Source organism: Grammomys surdaster, unplaced genomic scaffold, assembly GCF_004785775.1.
Source record: "Grammomys surdaster isolate TR1022 unplaced genomic scaffold, NIH_TR_1.0 125769, whole genome shotgun sequence".
NCBI classification, from domain to species: domain Eukaryota; kingdom Metazoa; phylum Chordata; class Mammalia; order Rodentia; family Muridae; genus Grammomys; species Grammomys surdaster.
Genome location: NW_021620600.1, coordinates 1,154,818 through 1,177,247, shown reverse-complemented (window position 1 = coordinate 1,177,247; position 22,430 = coordinate 1,154,818). Strand labels below are relative to the sequence as shown.

The following is a 22,430-nucleotide window of genomic DNA, read 5'->3' as shown; positions in this document are numbered from 1 at the left end:
GGACACTCTAGCCTGAACTGGTGTCTCTGTGGTGCCTTGGTGACGTCATATGGGCGCGACGCGGCGCTCTATCACAATTCGGTTTTCTCTATGGTGTGTTGGAGGACCGACTAAACCAAGGCTTCCAGAAGCAAAGAGAAACCAGCCTGAGGAAAGGGCCGGGACGCAGAGAGCCTCTCTAGCCTTTCCCAGTCCCTGTTCTCTATATTCTTCAGGGATAAAGGGACCTGAGAACGAGAGACATGCTTGGAGTTAGCCGGAGGAATTGCGTGGTGACTCTCTGGCCGCATGCCGGCCGCTTCTCGGTGGCTCGCGGAGGACCCGGTGGGCTGTGTGTTGGAGGTGAGGCTTGTCCGGGCCTGAAGAAAAAGCTAGTCTCACACTTCCGGCACTTCCTTAAATTCACGGCTGTCTTTTCCTTACGCTCAATTTACTAGACGGAACTGAAATTCCTACTAGCTCTCTCACCCGAGACTTTCTTGCTGCAATTCAACCCATTTTTTCAATATTTTGTGTTCAGCTTTTCCCCTGCCCTTAGATGACCTCTTTCTGGATCTCTCCTTTGTTTTCTTCCTTAGAGACAAGGCTTGTTTTTCTTTCCTACACCAGACTGGTTGAACTGGCCCAACATTTTCAATGTACATATTGATGTGCAGAGAAGGCACACAGAGCTCCCAGGCTGGAAAGGGGATAGATAACAAGCTCCTGAGAGACTGAAATAGAGGCCATGATGGTGGTTGGAGGTGTGGAGGCCTAAGGGGAGGAGGAAAAATGGTGAAGGAGGAAAAATGGTGAAGGAACCCTCGGCAGAAGGAGAGACAAAGATACAAAACTGAACAATTGGCACCTAGCCAGATAGTAAGCTAGTTCTAGTGCCAGCTCTGCCCACTCCCAACCCCCCTTAAGTCATGGTTTCACAAAGTTGCCCAGCCTGGCTTTGACTCACTCTTCCTGCTTCAGCCTCCGAAGTAGCTGGGATCACAGTCTTTCAACACTTGGCCTGGCTCTGCCATTTAAAATTGTGATCTTGGGTAAGTCATTTTCTATGTTTTTTTTTTTTTAACTTGTTTGGAAAAAGAAAGTGATAAAAAGACTCCCTGTTAGGGTGTCTTCCCTGACTGTAAGTGTCTTCAGGCAGCACTTTGGTACAGAGTGTTAGGTAGAATATATTACTTGAACGTGGGTAGGAAAGACAGATCATCTAGTTGGGAGATGCTGGCTCTGGGACACTGAGCCTGCAGTGTGCCCTCCTCTTCAGAACCCCTACCTGGAACTGCACGGTGAGTAAACAAGACTCTTTACCCAGGCCACCTCTACATGGCCTCCAGTTTGGGTGTTGGGCCCTGCTGTGACAGAGCAGAGGCCCAGGTGCCCACCAGACAGCTGATTCCAAGGGGCAATGGAACCTTCTGTAGGCTCTATCTACAGCAGTGGTTCTCAACCTGTGGGGCGGGGCCTTTTATAGAGTCACATGTCAGCCCTCCTGTATATCACATGCACAGTTCTTACAGTCATAGCAATGAAATAATTTATGTTTGGGGGTCACCACAACATGAGGAACTACATTAAAGGGTCACAGCATCACAGAGGTGAGAACCACTGTTCTGGAGTCTGTGGTTGTCCTACCATAGGTGAGCACATCTGCCAAGGCCCTTCTGCTGCTGGCCTCAGACTTCCCCTGGTGGCAAGATGAGTAGTCTTTTCCTCTCACAACCAGGCTGCTGAGGGCTATTCAGGGTGAGGTCACTCAGTTTGGTTGAGTTAGCATTTCCCCTTTCCTGTTCCTCTTTCTCTGCTGAAGTCTCAGCCCCTAGAGTTGGGGGTTTTCTTGGAGCTCAGTGGCTGTATCCTGGTTTCTGTATTTCACTGAGATCCCCTCATATGGCTTGGCATATTGTCTGGGGCAGATGCTGCTGTGGATCGGATGCAAGGTGTATCTGGCAATAAGCAGACTACATTCTCCACTTATTTTTCCTAAGAAGTGTTGCCGCTGTCTTATGTGAGTGTAGCTCAGTGTGAGCATGCTTTGTCCGGCGTGTGGGAGGTACATGTAGACACCAGTGCTTGCAGGCACACACCCACACACCAGATTGTCACTCCTGCTGCCCTTTCCTTGCCTGTCTCTGTCAACATCTTTTTTTTTCCTGGGCTCAGTTCCTTTCCAGCTCTGGGCTTCTAATGCTTTCCCTCCCCTATGCTTCTTTCTGGGGCTGTCTTGTCACATGGTGGTCTCCTGGGATGTTAATCTCTTTCTTCCTCCTCGAAGAATCAGTTTGTAAATCAATGAGCCTCCCTTCTGGTTCATTCCAGAATGGTCTCCACCTGTGTTGGTTGTTTTCTGGGGTTTGGCACAAGGTGTCATGTAACTGGCTATAAGCAACAGACGCAGATCCTGCACTTCCTGATGCTTCTGCCTCAGCCTCCATAGTTTTAAGATACCATCACCACTCACCTCAGTTTCTTTCTCTGCCTTGCTCTGTTACCAACGTTGGAGAGTTGGTTGAAGAACTCCTCACCCCTTTTTATTGACTCTTTTGGGAAGGGCCTGTTTTGACCTCAACAAAGATGGCGGGCTAAGCTTTGCCTTCCATCACATCCTTTCCTCTGCTGCGTGTTTGCCCTCACTTATAATGGGAGCTGCCTTCCTCGGCTGAAGCCCCGCCCAATTTCCGTCGTCAGCCGCCCGGCCCTGGCGCGCAGTTATGAAGGTGGATGCCTCCGCCCCCCTGCCCTCTCATTGGTGCGGCTCAGACTCGGTGCAACCATTGGCTGGAGGCACGCACACCCTTCCCCCACCCCTAATCTGATGGGGGCGGTAGTGCAGACTCTGGAGGGGCTGCCGGGACGACGCAGCGTGCACGCAGGTTGCGGGGTTCCGGGTGACCCCAGAGGGGCGGACACTCAGGCCCGGTGCGGAACACTGGGTGAAATCCGGATACCAGGTCCGGCCCTGGGATAGAGACTCAGACCTGGTGCTGCGATGCGGCCGTGGAGTGTTTGTACAGGCTAGGGAGATCGGGGACAAACGGCGGTCGGCTGGGAACCTGTGGGTGGGACTAAGATCTGGGGTCCTGAGAGACCGAGAGCCAGCCCGGGATGGAGCATTTATAAGGCTCTGTGCTGCTGTCTGATTTGAGGGCCTCATACGGGTCCCTACAGGTTTTAAGGGTGGGGCAGATAAATGGGCATTAAAGGAGCGGGCCAGAGCAAGGGGCAGAGGTAGATCCTGAGGGATAGTAGTCATGGGGGCGTGTCCCAGGCTGCTGTGAGCCTAGGAAAGGTGACAAATTTGCCAAAGGTGAGCAATTAGAAGGTTGGAGCCTTCTGCCAGCCGGAGAAGGGGCTCAGTCCAGGCTAACCCTCTTCCTGGAGAGAACTCGGCCAGACACCCAGGTTAGTGCTCCCAGTCAAACAGGCTGGTGGCCACTCCCTTGGGCTCCCATAGGTGGCTCCCGCTCTGACCTGTTTGTCATGTTCTTTCCCTTCTGTAACAGCAGGAAAGCAACAGGCTTTCTCCATTGGAGTGAGAAACTTTTAGGTTCCTCCTCCCCCGCTCTCCACAGGGTTTTTTTATCTGCATAGTCCTGGCTGTCCTGGAACTCACTCTGTACCCTAGGCAGTCCTCTAATTCAGAGATCCGCCTGCCTCTACCCCCTGAGTGCCTGGACTAAAGGTGTGAGCCACCACTGCCCAGCTCCTTTATTTTTTCAGCCTGTACCTCTGCAGCTGCTGTTTGCTCAGCGCTCCTCTGCTCCTCAGAGCTGTCCTTTCTTCTTGGTGCCTGTGTGTCTACATGGTTCTTCCCTCTCCACCTGGCAGTGACTCAGTGTGTGGGAGGGGACAGTGTCTTCCTGTTTCAGCCTATTTTCTCCTGCCTCTGTCGTCCAGTGTCTACCTCCCACAACCCTTTGCCCTCTAGTATAACACATTGGTCACTTTCTTTTTCTGACTGGCATGGGTTTTATTGTTGTTTTTTTGAAACAAGGTATCCCCTGGCTGGCCTCAAACTTGTGTTTTTGATTCCTAGTGCTGCCTGTATGCATTACTGTGCCTGACCTTCAGGGAATATTAGCCAGTTGTTGCAACAGTCCTGAATAATTTCATGCCTGGACACCAGCTGGCCCCATCTATGCTTTTCTGACTCTCTGGTACTCCTTTCCCACACTTTCACAGGTCTCTCCTGTCCCTCCACCTACCATGGGGATCACGGATTCTGACCATTGTCTTCCTCCCTACAGAGGCTGGACCAGGAGCTGACCACAAGCCAAAAGTCTAGGAGCACTTGAGACTGAACCAAGGTCATGGCCCCCCCACCCCCACTGCCAGTGGCCGCTAGCACTCCGATCCTGCACGGCGAGTTTGGTTCTTACCCAGCCCAAGGCCCACGGTTTGCCCTTACCCTCACGACACAAGCCCTCCACATACAGCGACTGCGCCCAAAGCCCGAAGCTCGGCCCCGAGATGGGCTAGTCCCTCTGGATGAGGTCTCAGGCTGTGGCACTCTGCAGAGCCGTAGCCCTGAAGACACTGCAGCCTACTTTTGCATCTACACCTACCCGCGGGGCCGGCGTGGGGGCCGGCGCAGGGCTACCCGTACCTTCCGGGCTGATGGGGCTGCCACTTACGTGGAGAATCGCGCAGAGGCCCAGCGTTGGGCAACTGCCCTCACATGTCTCCTCCGAGGAGTGCCTCTGTCTGGGGATCAGGGTGAGATGCAGAGCCATATGGGTGTTTCCATGTGTTCCTGTGTGTTTGTACTTTGTGTCTTTTTGGGTCTGTCTCAGAAGAATGGGACACAGCAGAAAGAAGCCCAGTGAGTGCCTCTGCTGTTGGGTCCACTGTCTGTCCCTCCCTTGATAGCTCTGGACAACAGCTGAGTAAGACTCCCAGGCGTGTGACAGCAGGAGGCTGAGAATGCCCATAGGTACAACACAGGTCTCTAGGACCTTCAGGCAGCTCAGAGGTGTCCTGTAGCTCCACTCTACACAGAGAGCAGGCTTTCCAGCAGAGCCCCCCTCACCCAGGGTGCCTGCCTCCTGTGTGAGCCTCACAGGATAGGAACCTGTTGCTGACTAACAGTGGTTCAGGGATATGTCTTCTTTTCCTACGTGGCACATACAGGTTCAAAGGGCACATACTTGCTTTTACAACCACCCCTTTGTCTTAGCACCAGTGAGAAAAAACTGGTCTGACCTCACTGGCCAGGTGACGGTAGGGAGGCAGAAACTCCCAGCAGCCCCTGGGTACCTACCTGCCCCTTACCTATCAAGTCGCGTTGGGACCCATTTACAGATACTGTTGCTAGGGAGGAGGCTGGATTTCCAGCCTCTGCAAGATTCAGCCCTTCCTTTCTTTCTCTGCTCTCATCTGCTTCAGAAATCACCCCTGAATTGCTGCCCCGGAAGCCTAGGCTGCTCCTATTGGTCAATCCTTTTGGGGGGCGGGGCCTGGCCTGGCAGCGCTGTATGGACCACGTGGTGCCCATGATATCTGAAGCTGGGCTATCCTTCAACCTCATACAGACAGGTAGGGCTGCTGGCAGTAGTGGTGGGAGGGATACTTCTGGATCTTCTAGAGGGTTTGACAGGATGAGGACGCTTCCTGACTAACCTTTTGATTTGCCCCTTAGAACGACAGAACCATGCTCGAGAGCTGGTACAGGGGTTGAGCCTGAGTGAGTGGGAAGGCATTGTCACTGTGTCTGGAGATGGGCTGCTTTATGAGGTAGAGCTACAGATACCCTAACCCTGCCCTGGGGGGAACTGAAGAAGGACGCCAGGACCCAGGCAGTCCTATCTCAACTGCAGGTGCTGAATGGGCTCCTTGATCGCCCAGATTGGGAAGATGCCGTGCGGATGCCCATTGGTGTCCTCCCCTGTGGTTCGGGCAATGCACTAGCTGGGGCGGTTAACCATCATGGCGGGTACGTTGACTACTGCTGACAGTTGTCCTCCCCTGTGGTTCGAGCAATGCACTAGCTGGGGCGGTTAACCATCATGGTGGGTATATTGACTACTGCTGAGACAGCCAGGGATACCTGCTAAAGAGAGGGATGATATCTTCTCATCATCCTGCACCCGCTACCCGTTACCCAAGAGCTAGATCTGTGCTGGTCCACAGAACATCTTCAGTCAGGGGTGTTTATGAGACCCTCCGGGATATGCTCCCTGATGACATAGCTGCTCCTGCCATCCTTCTTTTCCTCCTCTGTGTCTCACTCCCCATTGCTGTCTCCCACTGTGACACCTTTCTCTGATTGTGAAGGTTTGAACAGGCTGTCGGTGTTGACCTGTTGCTCAACTGCTCGCTTCTTCTCTGCCGGGGTGGCAGCCATCCTCTGGACCTGCTCTCTGTGACGCTAGCCTCAGGATCCCGCTGTTTTTCCTTTCTGTCAGTGGCCTGGGGATTCTTGTCAGACGTGGACATTCACAGTGAGCGCTTTAGAGCCCTGGGCAGCGCTCGATTCACGCTGGGTGCAGTGCTAGGCCTGGCCACGTTGCATACCTACCGTGGACGCCTCTCCTACCTCCCCGCTACCACAGAACCAGCCTTGCCCATCCCAGGCCACAGTCTGCCGCGAGCCAAGTCAGAACTAGCCTTGGCTCCAGCCCCGGCTCCAACTGCCTCCCACTCGCCTCTACATCGATCTGTGTCTGACCTGCCCTTGCCCCTTCCCCAGCCTGCCTTGGCATCCCCTGGCTCCCCTGAGCCCCTGCCTGACCTGTCTCTCAATGGTGGTGGTCCAGAGCTGACTGGAGACTGGGGGGGAGCTGGGGATGCACCTCTGTCCCCAGACCCACTGCTGCCTTCATCCCCTAATGCTCTCAAAACAACTCAGCTTTCACCCATCGCTGAAGGGCCCCCAGAAATGCCAGCATCCTCGGGGTTCTTGCCTCCCACCCACAGTGCTCCAGAAGCCTCTACCTGGGGCCCAGCGGACAACCTGCTCCCTCCCCTGGGCTCTCCACTGCCCCAAGACTGGGTGACAATAGAGGGAGAGTTTGTACTCATGTTGGCCATCTTGCCAAGCCACCTCTGCGCAGACCTGATGGCAGCCCCACACGCGCGCTTTGATGATGGCGTGGTGCACTTGTGTTGGGTGCGGAGTGGCATCTCACGGGCTGCACTTCTACGCATTTTGCTGGCCATGGAGCATGGAAACCATTTCAGCCTGGGTTGCCCACATCTGGGCTATGCTGCAGCACGTGCCTTTCGCCTTGAGCCACTCACGCCTCGTGGCCTGCTCACTGTAGACGGGGAGTTAGTGGAGTACGGGCCAATACAGGCGCAGGTGCATCCCAGCCTTGCCACGCTGCTCACTGGGCCTGCAGGTCAGAAGCCGCGAGCCTGAGCCTAAAGCATGCCAAGTTGGTGGAGCCAGAGCCCCATAGGCTAAGATCTATCTTTTATAGGTAAAAGTAGGGCCCGCACTCAGAACTGGATGGGTGAAGAGTGGTCCCAACCCTCAGTTCCCAAAGGACCTAGAGGCTTGAGGGTGGGGCCTGCCTTTCTTGATGTCCAGTGATGGGGCCTGGAATGTATGCGCTAGCAGGCTTCTTCAGCTTATTGTCCAGCCAGGGTTTCTTCTTGCCTACTCCGGTGCCTCTACTTGACTGGCCAATCAGCACTTGAGGGGCAGGTTCCCCCAGGTGGTCCCCAGATTTGCACTAATGTTCCTCCCCTGGCCAGTTAGGGGTGGGATGTTCTGTGTCTTGTGCGTCCCTAAGTCTAAAAAGCAATTGAAAAGGTCTATGCAATAAAGGTGTTGCTTTCCTCTAGACCTTCATCCTTCCACCTGACATCCCTTTCAGTTATTGTGGTCCTAAAATGATAGCAGTAGCAGCGCCCCGCTCGGATGCAGCCTTGAGTCAGAGCCAGTAGCTGCTTTGTCAGCCACAACAGCTGGCTCCCAGGTTCTCAAGATTTATTCAGGATTGTGTTCATGGAGGCGGTTGGATGTATGGGTTCCCCGACGTGCTAAGAGCACACACAGGACCCTCCCCACCCCCACAAGGGAGGTGGGGGAAGGCTAGCTTTTTCTTAAAAATATAAATGTATTTGCATCATGACGTTCCTGGGGCACCTAGCTGGCCAGACCATTGGCCATGGGACAAGGAGGAAGGAGGGTGTCAGGTGTAAGTCTGAGCAAGGAACAGGACTGTGCCCTGGCAGGGTGGAAGTGGCCTCACAGTGTCCCATGCTGGGCCTGGTAGCGTGAAAGCACAGCACGGTAGTGGGACAGCTCCTGCCGCACAGCCACCACCTCCTGCCGCAACAGGGCATTCTCCTTCTCCAGGAAGGCTGCCCGCACAGATATCTGGTTCTCCTTGAGTCTTCTTGCATCTCTTGACCTCTTGGCTGCTTCATTGTTCTTGTACCTCCGGCTCCAGTACTTCTCATCCTGCAGATGGAGGGGTAGAAGGGGCACTGAGATACAACAAGAAGAACTGTGTATCTGATTCTGTACAGCACTGAGGCCTAAGGACTATTGGTCTTGCTGGGATGGATACCCAAATGTCGGTTGTCTACTGCCCTGGTTGCTAAGAAGAGGCTCTGGCAGAAAAAGTCAGAGATAGATAGATTCCAGTTACACATATGAAAGAAGCTGATCTTCAATTTCTCCACTGTACAGACAGAGCAAGACTCCCCACTTGACAAGGACCCATGGAAAGCTGGTTGCTATGGATGTTTGTTACCTAGCAACGAGCCCTTCAGGGTCTGAGGGGCTTATTTCATTGAAGAGCACACTGCCCTAAACATCACCTTTCCAGATCCTGGTTGCTAAGGAAAGCTTAGATAGCTCCCCTGGTGATGGGGTTTGGTGTCCTGGTTGCCAAGGCAACCTCATCTCATCAGAAAGTAAACAGGAGCTGTAAGTAGTGGCAGTCTCTTTCCTTCCACCCTTGAACTGAGGTCAGGGAGCTGTCTGCACCCCCTCTCTCCGGTACCTGACTGATAGAAGAATTGGGAGCTGAGGCTTCCCCTAAGGATTATACCATGGGTCCTTCACCCAGCTGGAAAAGATGCTTCCCTGGGCTTCCTCTTAAAGGTTTCAGCCTGCTAGAACACATCCATTCCCTAGCAACAGCTGAGCTCTGTAGCAAGAAAAACCACTTGTATGGAATAGGTTTCTTGGATGAACTAGATGCTGGAATGGCTATGCTGCATACAAGGCCATGGCAAAGACATGAGAGACCCCAGTAACAGCAAAACCAGAACTCTAGAAAAATACACTTGCTGCTAAAATTCCCACAAATTAGAATATGACTGGTAAAGGATGACTTCCAGGCCCTAGGATGACGGTGTCTGCACCCAGGCAGAGGCAGATGTTTCAGGCTGAAAGCCAAAGACCAGCTCCAGCTAGGCCAACTGCTGAGAAGCAGGCTGATAGGACAGGCAATGAAAGCTGTATCTGGCAACAAAGCCTCTTGGAACTTGAGCCCTTGTCCACGGGGGAAGGGTGCTTATGGGTCCAAGTAATTGGAGGTCACAATGAATGACACCATCTTCGGGACTCTCGGGACAAAATTGGTTCTCAGAAGCCTCATGAACTAGGCTATGCCTATAGGCCACGAAGCTCTAAGACCTCCCGGTGGGAGCAGCTTCTCACAGCTTTGAGCAAGGCCACGCCCACACCTGGTCATGCTCACCTTCTGTTCCTCTGGCACCTGGACTTTCCTTGCCTTCTTCATGATTGGCTGAGGCTTCAGTTCCTCCTCTGAGAAGCGATGTCTCCGAGGGTCAAAAGTCTCATGGCCTGGAATGCTTGACAGGGCGAGATCAGCAGGATCAGGTTCAAAGGTCATTAGCACCTCCACGGTGTCTGGGTCCACGGGACTGGGTGTGTCCCTAGAGGTCACGCCTAGAGAAATATGTATCACTTGAATATGTGAGTAGTTTGGGGACTGCGTTCTCAGAGCACCCCCCCCCTTCCTCAATCTTATCCACCACAAGCTTTTCTGCTGTCTTAACACAAATCCTGTCAGGCATCAACCTTGTGACAAAGATGCTTAGCTACCGGAAGGCGATTCTATCATTATGAGTAAGGCAGATTCAGTGTTATTTTTGTTCCTACTGCCTTGTCTGAGTCCTACTTACTGAATCCTTGCTCAGATCTTAGACTCACTCCTAAGAGTGATGGAAGTTCCAGAAGCCTGGCTAAAAAAGGATGACTCCTGTGTCTTTAAGAACAAATAAGACAGGGCCAGCTGAGGACACCAGTTCAGGGCCGCATCACGTGTGGCCTACTGCTTCCCCTTTCCCCTCCTCCCCAACCAAGCACCCGCACGTTCCCGGCCCCGCCTCCTCGCGCGTGAGAGCGCGTGCGCGCAGCAAGGAGGGAGGACTCACGTGGCGAGGGAATGTGCCGCACTGGTTTTGCCTGGAGGTCGGATCAGGGACAGGTGTACCCAGGCGTCCCACATCGAGACTCCTTGTCTTGATAGGGATCGCCTCCCTTCTTGTTCCTTTTGGTCTCAGCTCCAACATCTACAATGATTCTGCCCACCCACCCCGCGCTATGGGGGGGGGTGTCGTGGGAGAACTGGACTGCCAAGCTCTTTGCTATCCAGATTCCCACAGTTCTGAGATCCTAGGTCCCCAATGCAGGAATATAGGGAGCTCCTCTGGAGAAGCCAGAATCAGGATCCCGACATTCTCTGCTGCAAGACTCTGGGAGGCAGGATGCAGCACCGTCCACTTGGGGGTCGGGGTGGGGGGACAAGATCCGGGAACTTAGCACCCCGTTTTGGCCTGCTCGCTCTCATTTTAGGTATCCTTGAAGTCCAGTCCTATCTCGTTTCCCAAAATTCTGGACCCAGACTCTTAAGTTAGTACTCTCCAGTCAACTAAGGTGTTCTGAGTTTCTAGACTTGGCTTCAGGAACATAAGGAGACTTTTGTCTTTGAGAAAAATACAGCCTCTCACTGAATAATCCTCTCGCATTTGGGGACCCAAGGCCCCTAAAGGATCACAGCATCCCATTGGGCAGACTTCCAAAAGTGTCGCGAGGCCCCTCCCCGCCCGTCAGCCCCGCCCCTTCGCCGCACCTGCGCGGTGGCCGCCGGCGGCTCCTAGAGTGGCCCGCGCGGGGGCGTGCCCGGGCGAGGAGCGGGGGGAAGAGGAGCTGCAAGAGCCGGGCCCGGGGGAGGGCGCGGGAGTGCGCGCTGGAGAGGGTGCCGGCGACAGGCCCGCGGGAGGCGGCGGGCTCGGCGGTAGCCCATGCTCCAGCAAGAAGGCGTCCAGGTCCACGTATTCCACGTCCCCGAAAGGCAAAGTGCGTTCCCACAGCAGCGGCGCAAAAAGACTCGGGCCAGCCACAGGCCCTGAGCGCCCCCGAGGGGACCCACCGCCACTAACCGCCCCAGGCGGGGCATCGGCTGGGCCCGCCGTTTCCAGGCCCGGTCCCGGGACGGGGGCTGAGGGCAGAGTTGCCTTGCGCTCCTTTTCCTTCAGGAGACCTGTAGGCCAGGGAGAGACCGGATGGGGTGGAGGGACACAGGAGGGACCCCAAGTCAGAGATATGGCGGAGATACAGAGAAATGAGGAGACGGGAGCCGAAGGGCAAAGACCCAGGGAGGTGGGTACAGGCAGGGAGAGAACCCGGAAAAAGAAGAGAGGGATAAAGACGGGGCTTGAGGAGACCCGGAGAGAGAAGGGAACAAGGTCCCAGCAATAGAGAGTGTCAGGAAGACGGGGACCCAGAGAGGGGGAAACGACAAAAGTGTACAGAAGGGTAGGGTTAGAGACCCAGGAGGTGATTAAGATACACAAGAAAGCGACCCAGAGAATGAGGATGGAAGTTTAGGAAGAAGGGTTTAGTGACAGGGAGGGTGAAAGGTTGGGCAGGTGAGAGAAAAGTGACAGCTCAGTAGTTTCCCCACCCCCAGCACCCTCATCCCCTCCCCCACAATCTGTTGGGGCTGGAAGGGGCTCCATTGCTCAGGCACATTCCTCGTCCTTAGTTTCCATGTGACCCCGTGAGGCCCCGCCCAAGCCCGTGTCTGCACCGTGTGAGCATCCGACACACCCCCTCCCTTCCCCTAGGACTCCAGGGGTCCAGACTCCGAGGCCAAAGGGAAGAAAGAGGGGTCTGGCGCCTAAACTCTGTCCTCATGGAGGAGCACTCCGGGGACTTGACCCTTAGGCCCTCCAGGGGTCAGATTTGATCCTGAAGGCTGAGGGATTAGAAGACCTAAGTGACAGAATGAAGACTAGCAAAGATGGGACACTTGGCTGATAGGTGCCGCGGACCACCACCCCAACAGTTGAGTCCCTAACACAGTGGGTCAAGAACTCACAGCTGGCCGGTTCTTTGGGTTTGCTGTTTCCCTGCAGAAGGCTCCTCAGCCCAAGCAGCGCTCCCCCGCCAGGGGGTGCCCCAGCCGGGCCACCCAGCAGCAGGGGGCCCGGGGTCCTGTCGCTCAGAGGCCGCGCCATTGCCGGGCACCTGCTCCCAGGTTCATGAGCTCATGGAGAGTCGAAGAGATGAGATGAGATGTCAGTCACCCGCACACTCCTGAGGTTCGGGCGAATGTGTCTCAGAGTCAGGCGAGAGCGGCGTGCAAACCTCCAGTATCAGAAAGCTAAGAGCGCTGCGGGGGTTCAACCAGTCTGTTCTGCAGAAAGGTGCAACTCAGAGAGTGTCCCGGGAGGCTCCTATAGTCTGGGCGAGTGGGTGACCAAATCAAGCAGCTGTCTCTTTGCAACTGTGGGTCCCCAAGGGACACAGGCGCGCGCTCCTTCTGTACCAGGTGGGCGAGACTCTGGCTCTAGCCAATTTTGCACTTCTCCCAAAGAAAGGAGCTTTGCAATCTGCACCCAGAGGTGTGCACCCAGGGGCGGAGGAGGGGGCAGGAGGAGGCGGCAGCCTTGAGGCGTGGCCAAAGCAAACTTCTTTCGCGGAAAAAAAAATCCAAACCAAAACACTCGACGCCAGAGCGCGCGCCCCTCCTCCGGGTCCCCTCCCTCCTCTTGGGCCATGCACCCCAGCCGCGTGCCTCCCTCCGGCTGCTAGCAAGAGCCAATCACATCCCGAGCCCTTGAGACGCTCAGCCAATGAGATGAAGGGATCTGCCAAGGCCCTGGAGGCGCGTGAGGGGCTGAACTTGTGGAATTGCCTCGCCTTTTGGAAGAAGGCGGGACACTGACCTACATTTGGCCAATGGGAGGAGGCGCTGGAGGCGGGACCGTGACCCACTTCGAGCCAATGAGGCAGGAAGAAGGGGGAAGCACATGGCTCTGCGCGTGCTACCGGATGCGGGTGTGGGACAGGAGGGGTACCTTTTAAAGGAGCCGTGTGTTCAAACAAAAAACAAAATTGAGGGAAAAAAACCCACTAATTACAGCAGGTTAAGGCAGAAAGAAGTGAGCTTCGGGAAGGATTATTTTTTAATATCTAGATATTTCTCAATCGCGACTGATAATCAAACCACCGAGAAACCGGAAACATTCAGTCCCTTTAATAGCTTTGTTTTGGGGTGAATCTCCTCCCCTGGTGAGGAAACTCAGAACAGGCAGGCGTAATCCTCGTTAGGGAGCCTCAGCGACCATGAGGACCACCGTCCACTGCAAATGAAAGCACCGGCTTGAGGGGGGGTGGGAGCTGAGCGCATAGGACTCTACTACAGTCGGGCTGCTAAGGGGGAACGGAATATACCAAGTTGGGGAAAATGGTCAGCTCCTGGACCAGACCATATAGGGAGGGAAGAAGGCCACTTGGGACGTGCAGATTAGGCTGGTTTGCATAAAGGTAGTAGTACACGAAGAGGATGTGGTCATCTGGGCTGTACCATGTTGAGAAACCAGAGAAGAGACCAACAGATTTCCCCGGGCAGAACCACAGTGGCAGTAGGGAAGACAGGGATTGTACCACGCTGATTCTCAGAAAGGGGATAGCTGTTAAGACTATAGCCCTAAGTAGGATCATACCATTTGTAAACAGGTGACTTGGACCGTACCATTTTGGGAAGTGACAGGAGGCAGAGGGCATGGACCAGTATGCAATTGTACCACAAGGAAAACAGAGGGTGTCAGGCCTTATACTAAGCTGCGAAGAGGGGTGGGTTGTACCACGCTGTTCCATATGGAGAGGTGAGAAAGGATGAGGGATGTGTCACACTGAGACACCACTGGGAATAAGTGCAGACTATCAAGACGTGGAGAAGGAGGGTACACATTAAGCATACCATGCAGGCGGTAGTTGGGGCCTCGGCAGCGCCTCTCGGGGTGCCGGGGGTCCCTGTTGCCCCTCAAGGCTCTGTGGGCCAGGGGCTGCAAGGGCCGGCCATTACCACTGAGGCTCTGGAAGATCTGGGAAGGGGGATTCTGGCTCAGGAGTCTCAGGGAGTGCATCTGCCTCAAGAGAAACCACGGGTGAGTGGAAAGGGATGGTGCTCAGGGTAGGGGTAGCATGCACACATAGAGGTCAGTCACCTGGAGGGAGGTAATATTGAGAGCCCTGTCGATGAGGATCCAGGTGACAGTCTCAGAGCAGGGAGGAGTGCTGAGAGATCCCTGATAGGTGATGAAGCCGAAGGATTCTGGGAACAGGAGCTCCAGGCTCAGATCTTGAAGAAAGTAGGCATCATCTGTGCAGATATCAAGCCAATGTGAAAGGGTGTCCCTTGGGAGCCCACATGTGTACAACTAATACATAGGGACTTAGTTATTTTTGTTATGATATGGACACTGAACCTATGGCTTCAGGCATGCTAGGCTGGTGCCACTGAGCTAGGCCCCCAGCCCTCACTGGGGGATTCTGACAAGGCACGAATCACCAAGCCACATCTCCGGCCAGTCTTCCCTTTCTGTCTTCACACTGGATCTTGCTAAGTAGCCCAGGCTGTCCTTGAACTCACTCTGTAGCCCTAGCTGGTCTTGTCACCCTCCTTCCTCAGCCTCCCTAGTAGCTGGGACTCCACCCCTAGCTTGGGGACTTACTTTTGTAAGAGATTCGGGTGATAGTGTCCCGGTTGAGGAGGCGACTGAGGAATGGGTTGGAGCTGCCAGCCACCTACACAGGAGGCACGAGGCAAGGAAGACAGCAGCCCAGGGCTCCACAAAGACCCACCACCCCAGGCTAGCCTCCCTGCCTCCCTTTTCCCTCACACCCTGGAAGCCAGTTGCCCATCTTGCCTCCCTCACATTGACAAAGAGGCTGAGAATGGCCAGGCCGTTGGGGCCTCTTGAGGCAGCACTGAGGTTCCCATAGAGTTCTTGGTTGAAGTGAATTAGCTGCACCTGGGGAGTGGGAGGAAGCACAGAGAAGGGTTTCTTAGCAGAAGGGACAGAGGATGGATGGTTTCAGGCCTTCGGTGTCCAGAATTGCAGCAGGGATTAGTACTTAGGGTAGGGAGAAGCAGACCTGAGTAGCAGCATGGGGTGAAGCCTTAAGCTAAGGAACCAGGGTGATCGATCGGTGTGGAGAGTCAGATTGGGGTCCCCACCTCAGCAGAGAAGCCTTGGTGGTTGATCTGGTGTTCAGAGCCAGCACCATCCCGGGCACCAAACAGAAGTCGCAGCTCACTGAGTCGGTGGCTATAAAGAAGGGGACCCCCAGACACGTTGACCACAGGTCGGGATGCGGGTAGGAAAGAGACATGGCGACCAGTGTTGTACAAGGTTCCCCGGAGCTGCAGGAGAGGTATAAGGATTGGGGGGCACGGAGAAGAACCTCTCCCATCCCCCACTTGTCTTATTCCCAGAGTCCAACGATTTTCTGCTATAGCTTGAGCATCAGTCACTCCCCAGGCGCAGACAGTATCTTCTGAGGTTCTCAACACTGATGAATTAATTCAGTCAACAAGACTGAACCAGGAGTGCTGTTTCAGCCTTGTAATCCCATCCCCGAAGAAGCTGAGGCAGGAGGATTGCTATGAGTTCAAGTCCAAACAGGGCTATAGAGTGAGAGTTTTTTGTTTTGTTTTGTTTAAAACAAACAAACAACCCCAAAACAGAACAAGACAAACACATAATGGCCTGCGATCTAGCTCAGTGAGAGAAGTGCTTGCTTGCTGTGTAAACCTACTGATCTGAACGCAACCCCTGGAACCCACCTCATGGCAGGAGAAAACATACCCCAAAATTATCCTCTGACGTTCTCATGTGCCCCTCCCCCACATCATACACAGCGGTATTTTGAGGCTTTTTAAAAAATAAAATAAAAATATTAAGTTGCTACGATCTTCAGTTGAACACTAAAATAAAGCAGCGAGCGGAGAGAGGAGATGTGGGAATGGTGAAGATATGGTAAGATATGGCTGCTTAGTGATGACACCTGAGCTCAACGGGGAGGACCAGAGACTGGTGACATGGTATAATGGGAGGACCAGCTTAGACTGGAGACGTCAGGGAAGACATCCCTGAGGAGGTAACATTTGAATGATGGAAGGATAAACAGTGGGTAACGGTATTCCAGGAAGAGGGAAGGGCTTGGGCAGAGGCCCTGAGCGCCCGGTGGGACTGGATGGTATCTAGTGAACAAATAAAGACTAAATAGCACTCCCGGGCCGTGATGCGAGGTTTCGTGGGCAGATATGGGGATTCGCTATAATTTACTTTCTTGTTGGTTTTTTGAGACAGGCTGGCTTTGAACCATCCCTCCCACTGCCTCAACCACCTGGGTAGCTGGGATAATGGTGTACTCCACAAGAGGGCTGGGGGCTTTGGTTTGATGGACTGCAGGATATAGAGCTGAAGACCTCGCAGGAGGACTGGATGAGGGTGGACAATGGAGGGGCAGGAAGTAAAGAGGACAAGAGTAATACTCCCTGCGAGTCTAGTGAGAAAGCCGGTCTGAGGGACTGAGGACAGCCTAGAAAATGACTCTGAGGTTTTTGGCTCATAGCGCCAGAGCTTCTACAGAAAGGGTACTGCAGAGAGTAGTGTCCTTAGGATAGACACTGAGGCGCCCACATCACTTGGTCAGATGGCTGTGTGACCCCAGGCAAGTAACATCAACTCTCTGGGGCGTAAAAGAAGGCTAATAACATAGTACCTATTTTGTAGGTTATTGTGAAGATTAGTGGATTCATTTAGCCTTTTCAAATGCTTGGCATGAGTTGTCTTCTGTTTTCACTGCTTGGATAAACACGGGAAGTTGAGGAAAGCAGTGGGAAAGGGCAGGGCAGGTGATCTTCAGAGAGTAAAGAGCATTCTCTCCATCTTGCAAGTGCTTTTTATTCCCCGAAGTTCACCATCCGCCTCAGCACAGGTTCCCTCTGTTTAGACCCACCACACTGCAAAGCTCCTTACCTTCTCTCCCCCCGTGCTGAGCCTGAGCGGGGGCAGAAAGGGGTCATAAAGAACCCGTTTCAGCTCCACATCCACAGGGCTCTGCCGCTTCCCCACAGCGCACAGGCTCCAGGCAGCGTTCACCAGGCCCCAGAAGGGAGGCCCTGTGGGAACAGAAATAGGCTGGATTCCAGGCAGGACCTGCTGTGTAGGTTGGGGCAGGGATAACCCCAGCTGAAGGAAGAAAGAGGGAGGAAATCTGGAGCTTTGGGTCCAAGAGAGAAAGGACGTGACAGCCAGAATTCTGATTCCTAGAAGATTTTTAGAATCCTTTCCTAGGAGCTCATAACACCTCTAAGCCTTCCCTATATTTGTCCCCATCTTTAAAAGGGCTATGTAAAAACAGAACTACAACTCCCAGTAGGCCTCGGAGGTGAAACCAACTCATCAATCTCCCGTCTGCCCCGTAGCCCCATGGGAGTTGTAGTTCTTTTCGTCTCCCAGGTCCCACAGCTGGATAAGAATATTAGGGGAGAAGAGTTACAAAAGAGGACTTCGAAGCCCCTGGCGAGGGGGCGGGACAGGGACCTGAGCTACCGAGTCTGTGCCTTCCAGCAGGAATAGAACCTGTCTATGGCTGCAAACACACACATTTCTCCACCCCCACACTTTCCTTGCACTCACTCCCACTCACTACTTGAAATGCGCATGTATAATGTCCCATGGTGAGCCGCTGAGGTTAGAGGCTGGGCCCCACTCCTGAGGGAAGAAGGCAGGGGCTGGGAGCATTGGTCCTGTGGAAGATGAGAGGACCGAAGACCCAGACTCCCGAACCTGGGGAAAACGGCGCCTAGGGATATGGGGTCGGACTCTGGGTCCCCACCCTGTTTGCACCTGGCACGAAGTTTCCCTGGAGATTCTCCTTGTAGCTCCACCAGTCCTCGGGATCAGGTGCAGGTCCGATGTAAGCTGGGAAGAGAGCAGCTGCATCCCTCTCCTAGGCACCCCACCCCGCCCTTCCCTCAGAGGATGCTACCAGGACCCCCAGGTCTTACCTGCCGCTCCCAGTGCGGCCCAGAGTACCAGCGCTTGAGGGGCGCTCAGGCGAGCGGCACCCCCCATCCAAGAGGCCTCGGAGCAACCCTTTCCCAGCGCCCGACCCCCTAGCTCTCCCCTCCCCTCCTCCTGGGACTTCCAGCCTGGCTGTCCCCAGAAGGGGAGCCCCAGCTCCCGAGATGCAGGGGCTGGCACCGTGCACCCCTGAGCCCGTTTGACGCTCACTCTTCCACCCGCCTGGGCCCGCGCCCTGCACTCTCTCTACCTCCCGAAGCTGCGATCGCCCTCGCCGGCCCCGGGTCCCTCTCGGTGCCAATGCACACCCCCTCTTCGCTCTTAACCAGCGAACCCGGCCGCGCACCCGCCGCGTGCGCTCCTCTCCCTCTGCCTCCTCCCTCACCCTGCCTTCTCTTCTTCCCTCTGTCCTCTTCCTCCTCCCTATTCGACTCTGCCTTCCCTTCTTCCTTCTATCTCACCTCCTCCCTCGCCCTGCGCTGCCTCTCCTTCTTTCCATCTCCACCTCCTCTCTTCTTCCCCACCCCCTCCTTCATCACCTCTGGTCCTGCTTCCCTCTTCCCCACCCACTTGCTCTCATGGTTTGATGTTTGGCTGGGGGGGGGGGGTGTCTCCGCAGTAGAAAGAGCTGCACCCCTGAGCCCAGCCCTGGAAAGGGAGGTGCAGTGCAGCAGACGAAGCCCAAGACCCCCAGTTCCAGGTGTCCAGGCTAAAAAGGGCTGGGCACTAGGGGCCTGGCATGCAGAAAACCTGCTGGCCAGGACAGGGAGGCAGAGGCTCGGGGGAACTGGAGGGTGAGAAGGCTGGGGGTGAGCTGATGCTGGGAAGGAGAGAGCACTAAAGGGGAGGGGGGAGCAAGATGTCAAGTAGCAGGGAAAGACAGAAATAGACACAGGGAGACCTTATGGTCAGAACCAGGCAAGGAGAGACAAATACAGAGACACATACAGAGTCACAGAGACACAGAGAGAGATGTGCTTAGAGACAAGCGAGCAAGATGCTATGCAGAAAGGAAAAAGAGACAGAGAGAGAGACTAAAAAAACCATGATGTCAGGTCATAGGAAAAGAGACAAAGACATAACTACATAGACCAAGCATGGTGATCCACACTTTCAATCCCAGCATTCAGGAGGCTGATGTGAAGCCATCCTATGCTACTTAGTAAGACAAACAAACAAAACAACTAACAGAGAACAAGAATGAATAAGTCACAGAAGGACAGGGAGGTGGAGAGAGGCAAGCACCAAGAAACACATTAGAGATAGATGCAGGGAGAGCCACCCTCAGGGTTAGAGAAGCCAGCTGAGCCAGCAAGGACAGACAGAGGCGAATGGCAGATACAGAGACACATAGGGAGACACTTAGGGACAGGAGAGAGAGGGAGGGAGGGAGGGAGGGAGGGAGAGAAAAAGAGAGAAAGAGAAAGAAAGGGAGAGGGAGAGAGAGAGAGAGAGAGAGAGAGAGAGAGAGAGAGAGAGAGAGCATTCATTCAAGCAGGAAATGGAGGGCAGACAGATACACAGACACCAAGTATAAAAGGACTGAGAAAGAGAGAAAGAGACCTGGCATCTCACACCAGGGACCCTATATACAGAGTCACTCATGCACAGAGCAAAGCCAAAGGAAGGAAACCCAGGCAAAGGAGAGGGCCCAGTCACAGACCAAATGACTTAAGGTCAGAGGGAGGCAGGCAGATGTGGTGTGTTGGATAAACTCATGTTGGAGACCACCATGTCTCCAAAAGCAAGACAACACAGGGAAGGAGGACAGGGAGCACACAGGGAAGAGAGAGGGAGCACATCCATGAGGGCGCTGGCAGAAGGATCTGGCTGTGGGGGCTTCTCTCGGCCCCGAAGCTGCCCACAGTGTGGGGTCAGCATCAGTCCCGTCCCACAGATAGAGTTAGGCGTCAGAGGAGCAACACGTACTGCAGTGGACCGACGAGTGTCCACTCTGATGTTAAAACAAGGCATACCCTGGAACCCAGGAGTGGGTTTTATTTGACACAGCTCTTAAGCTTGTGTGATTAAGGTGTTGTTTGGTTTCTCCCCATTATTGAGGATGAACTCAAGACTTTATTTATGCTAGGCAAGCACTCTATAGCTGAGCCATGCCCCCACCCCTCTCTTGGGGATTCTGGGTACATGCTTTACTGTCAAGCCAGGCCCCTAGGCCCTGACCTGGAAATTCTAGATTAGCAGTCTACAGAGAAGGTACATCATCAGACCTCCTGTAACTTTTTCTTTTCACAGATTCTCACTGTGTAGCTCAGACTGAACTTGAACTCATTCTAGTTCAGGGAAGTCTTGAACTTTCCATCCTCCGTGTTCAGTGTAGATGGGATGGCAATCCTGCATCACCATGCTGAGGTATCATTTAAGATGAAATCACTCTTCGTTATTAGTATGGATCGACACCAAAGAATAACTACCCTTAACAGCCAAGACAGGAAAATTTAAGACAGAAGCCTGGGGGGTGCTGAGATGGCTCAGTGGTTAAGAGCACTGACTGCTCTTCCAGAGGTCCTAAGTTCAATTCCCAGCGACTACATGGTGGCTCACAACCATCTGTAATGGGATCCGATGCCCTCTTCTGGTGTGTCTGAAGACGGCTACAATGTATTCATAGAAAACAAATAAATAACTTAAAAAAAAAAAAAAGGCCAGGCGGTGTGGTGGCCCATGCCTTTAATCCCAGCACTTGGGGGAGGCAGAGGCAGGCGAATTTCTGAGTTCGAGGCCAGCCTGGTCTACAGAGTGAGTTCCAGGACAGCCACGGCTACACAGAGAAACCCTGTCTCGAAAAACCAAAAAAAAAAAAAAAAAAAAAAAAAAAAGACAGAAGCCTGTGAAGACAGGGCAGATACAGCAATTAGACGGCCACAAGCCAGGGGTCATAGGTAGCCCCCAAATTCTGGAAGAGGCAGGATGACGCTTTGTAACACCTTAGTGAGGCCCTACCAACACCCCAACTTTCAATTTTAAATTCTAGAATGTGAGGTTGCCCGTTCCTTTAATCTCAGCACCCCAGAAGTAGAGGCAAGCTATCTCTGAGTTTGAGTTAGCCTACTCTACAGAGTGAGTTCTAGGATAGCCAGGGCTAAACAGAGAAACCCTGTCTCAAAAAATCCAAAGCCAACAAAACAAAAGAAAAACAATTCTAGAATGTGAGATGAGTGTCTGTTTTCTTAAGCCATATAGTACAGTGAAAAATAGTGTTTTGAGATAAGGTCTCCCTGTATAGTCCAGGCTGGCCTCCAGCTCTAACTACAGCCTTTCCTGCCCCAGCCTTCCAAGTGCTGAGATTACAGGAGTACTACAGACCTTGCTCGAATCTCTCTGCTACCTCAGGCCTTTAACCTCTGGCCTTTTGTTGTTGTTTCCGAGATAGGGTCTCTGGTAGCCTAGGCTATCCTCTAACTCATTATGTAGCTGGAAAGGAACTTTCTGATCCTTCTGGTTTGTGACTCTTCAATGCTGGGTTGACAGGCATGTCACTGCACCTCGTTTACAGTGGCTTGCTGGGGACCAAACCCAGAGCCACATGCACAGTATGCAAGCACTCTATGAGTTGAGCTCCAACCCAGCCTGTTTCTGGATCTTTCTAAAAACGTTTCACTCCATCTGCAGCTCCCTTTCTCCCCTTTCTCCCCTTTCTTGTGGACAAATTCTGACAAGAACAAACGCAGACATCAGGAGATGCCCCACCATAATGAAGTCATTTGGCTATGCTGGTGAGGTGGACAGAATCTGTCTCCTTTGAGGTCTGGTGGCCACCTGTGCCACCCCTGTTACTGTGCAGACAGGCAGGGCTGATGCCTGGAGGGAGGGAAGGGAAGGGCCTGGTCGGCAAGTGGTACAGATGTGGATTTCACACCAATTTGCTTCGGCTGCTAGAAACAAAGTTTGAGTCACAAGGAGCACATACGGCTCACCCTGCTCTGGGCTTTCATCTCCTACACACAGGCTCTGGGGTGGGAGGCAGCAAAGCCAGGGCTCCGCTAGCTTGGGTGGTTCCCACAGCCCCTGGGAACTTCCTTAACCCTCTCTCCCTGGCCCCAACACCCACTACCTCGGCATCCTAGCAAGATTCTCCCCATCAGAGTACTCACAAAGGGAGGGAGGCC

At 53.7% G+C, this 22,430-nt stretch overlaps 3 protein-coding genes across 11 annotated transcripts; 1 reads left to right on the top strand and 2 right to left on the bottom strand.

Annotated features, from left to right (window-relative positions):
• Positions 1 to 38: 38 nt before the first annotated feature.
• Positions 39 to 7,792, top strand: Sphk2 (sphingosine kinase 2). Of its 7 annotated transcripts, none has more exons than XM_028788817.1 (6): positions 39 to 342; positions 4,239 to 4,707; positions 5,377 to 5,526; positions 5,630 to 5,724; positions 5,808 to 5,923; positions 6,265 to 7,792. In XM_028788817.1, exons 2-6 carry the CDS (start codon positions 4,302 to 4,304, stop codon positions 7,349 to 7,351), a joined length of 1,854 nt encoding a protein of 617 aa, XP_028644650.1. In that variant the 5' UTR covers positions 39 to 342; positions 4,239 to 4,301; the 3' UTR covers positions 7,352 to 7,792. The 7 variants fall into 7 exon arrangements, with proteins under 7 accessions (XP_028644650.1, XP_028644651.1, XP_028644655.1 ...); XM_028788818.1 differs by lacking the exon at positions 39 to 342 and adding an exon at positions 356 to 1,031; XM_028788822.1 differs by lacking the exon at positions 39 to 342 and adding an exon at positions 1,872 to 1,999.
• Positions 7,793 to 7,851: 59 nt separating this feature from the next.
• On the bottom strand, positions 7,852 to 12,851 carry Dbp (D-box binding PAR bZIP transcription factor). Its single transcript, XM_028788824.1, has 4 exons — positions 12,300 to 12,851; positions 11,049 to 11,459; positions 9,651 to 9,862; positions 7,852 to 8,401 (listed from the first exon to the last, which is right to left on the bottom strand). Exons 1-4 carry the CDS (start codon positions 12,436 to 12,438, stop codon positions 8,186 to 8,188), a joined length of 978 nt encoding a protein of 325 aa, XP_028644657.1. The 5' UTR covers positions 12,439 to 12,851; the 3' UTR covers positions 7,852 to 8,185.
• A 587-nt stretch (positions 12,852 to 13,438) lies between these two features.
• Ca11 (carbonic anhydrase 11) lies at positions 13,439 to 18,822 on the bottom strand. 3 transcript variants are annotated; one of them, XM_028788952.1, is made up of 9 exons: positions 18,288 to 18,660; positions 18,127 to 18,201; positions 17,254 to 17,396; positions 15,447 to 15,632; positions 15,145 to 15,240; positions 14,941 to 15,013; positions 14,434 to 14,588; positions 14,187 to 14,352; positions 13,439 to 13,566 (listed from the first exon to the last, which is right to left on the bottom strand). In XM_028788952.1, exons 1-9 carry the CDS (start codon positions 18,352 to 18,354, stop codon positions 13,541 to 13,543), a joined length of 987 nt encoding a protein of 328 aa, XP_028644785.1. In that variant the 5' UTR covers positions 18,355 to 18,660; the 3' UTR covers positions 13,439 to 13,540. The 3 variants fall into 3 exon arrangements, with proteins under 3 accessions (XP_028644785.1, XP_028644786.1, XP_028644784.1); XM_028788953.1 differs by lacking the exon at positions 18,127 to 18,201 and having other exon boundaries at positions 18,288 to 18,822; XM_028788951.1 differs by lacking the exon at positions 13,439 to 13,566 and having other exon boundaries at positions 13,585 to 14,352; positions 18,288 to 18,368.
• Between the last annotated feature and the right edge of the window lie 3,608 nt (positions 18,823 to 22,430).

Excerpts from the sequence above, each read along its gene's own strand:
- Sphk2 (XM_028788817.1), top strand. The coding sequence starts at position 4,302 with ATGGCCCCCCCACCCCCACTGCCAGTGGCCGCTAGCACTCCGATCCTG. Across the intron at positions 5,527-5,629 it reads CTTCAACCTCATACAGACAG|AACGACAGAACCATGCTCGA; the intron begins GTAGGGCTGCTG and ends TTTGCCCCTTAG. Across the intron at positions 5,924-6,264 it reads GCGGTTAACCATCATGGCGG|GTTTGAACAGGCTGTCGGTG; the intron begins GTACGTTGACTA and ends CTGATTGTGAAG.
- Dbp (XM_028788824.1), bottom strand. The coding sequence starts at position 12,438 with ATGGCGCGGCCTCTGAGCGACAGGACCCCGGGCCCCCTGCTGCTGGGT. Across the intron at positions 11,460-12,299 it reads ACCCAAAGAACCGGCCAGCT|GTCTCCTGAAGGAAAAGGAG; the intron begins GTGAGTTCTTGA and ends CCTGGCCTACAG. Across the intron at positions 9,863-11,048 it reads CGCCGGCGGCCACCGCGCAG|GCGTGACCTCTAGGGACACA; the intron begins GTGCGGCGAAGG and ends ATATTTCTCTAG.
- Ca11 (XM_028788951.1), bottom strand. The coding sequence starts at position 18,354 with ATGGGGGGTGCCGCTCGCCTGAGCGCCCCTCAAGCGCTGGTACTCTGG. Across the intron at positions 15,014-15,144 it reads TTCTCAGCCTCTTTGTCAAT|GTGGCTGGCAGCTCCAACCC; the intron begins GTGAGGGAGGCA and ends CCTCCTGTGTAG. Across the intron at positions 14,353-14,433 it reads TCAATATTACCTCCCTCCAG|ATGCACTCCCTGAGACTCCT; the intron begins GTGACTGACCTC and ends CTCTTGAGGCAG.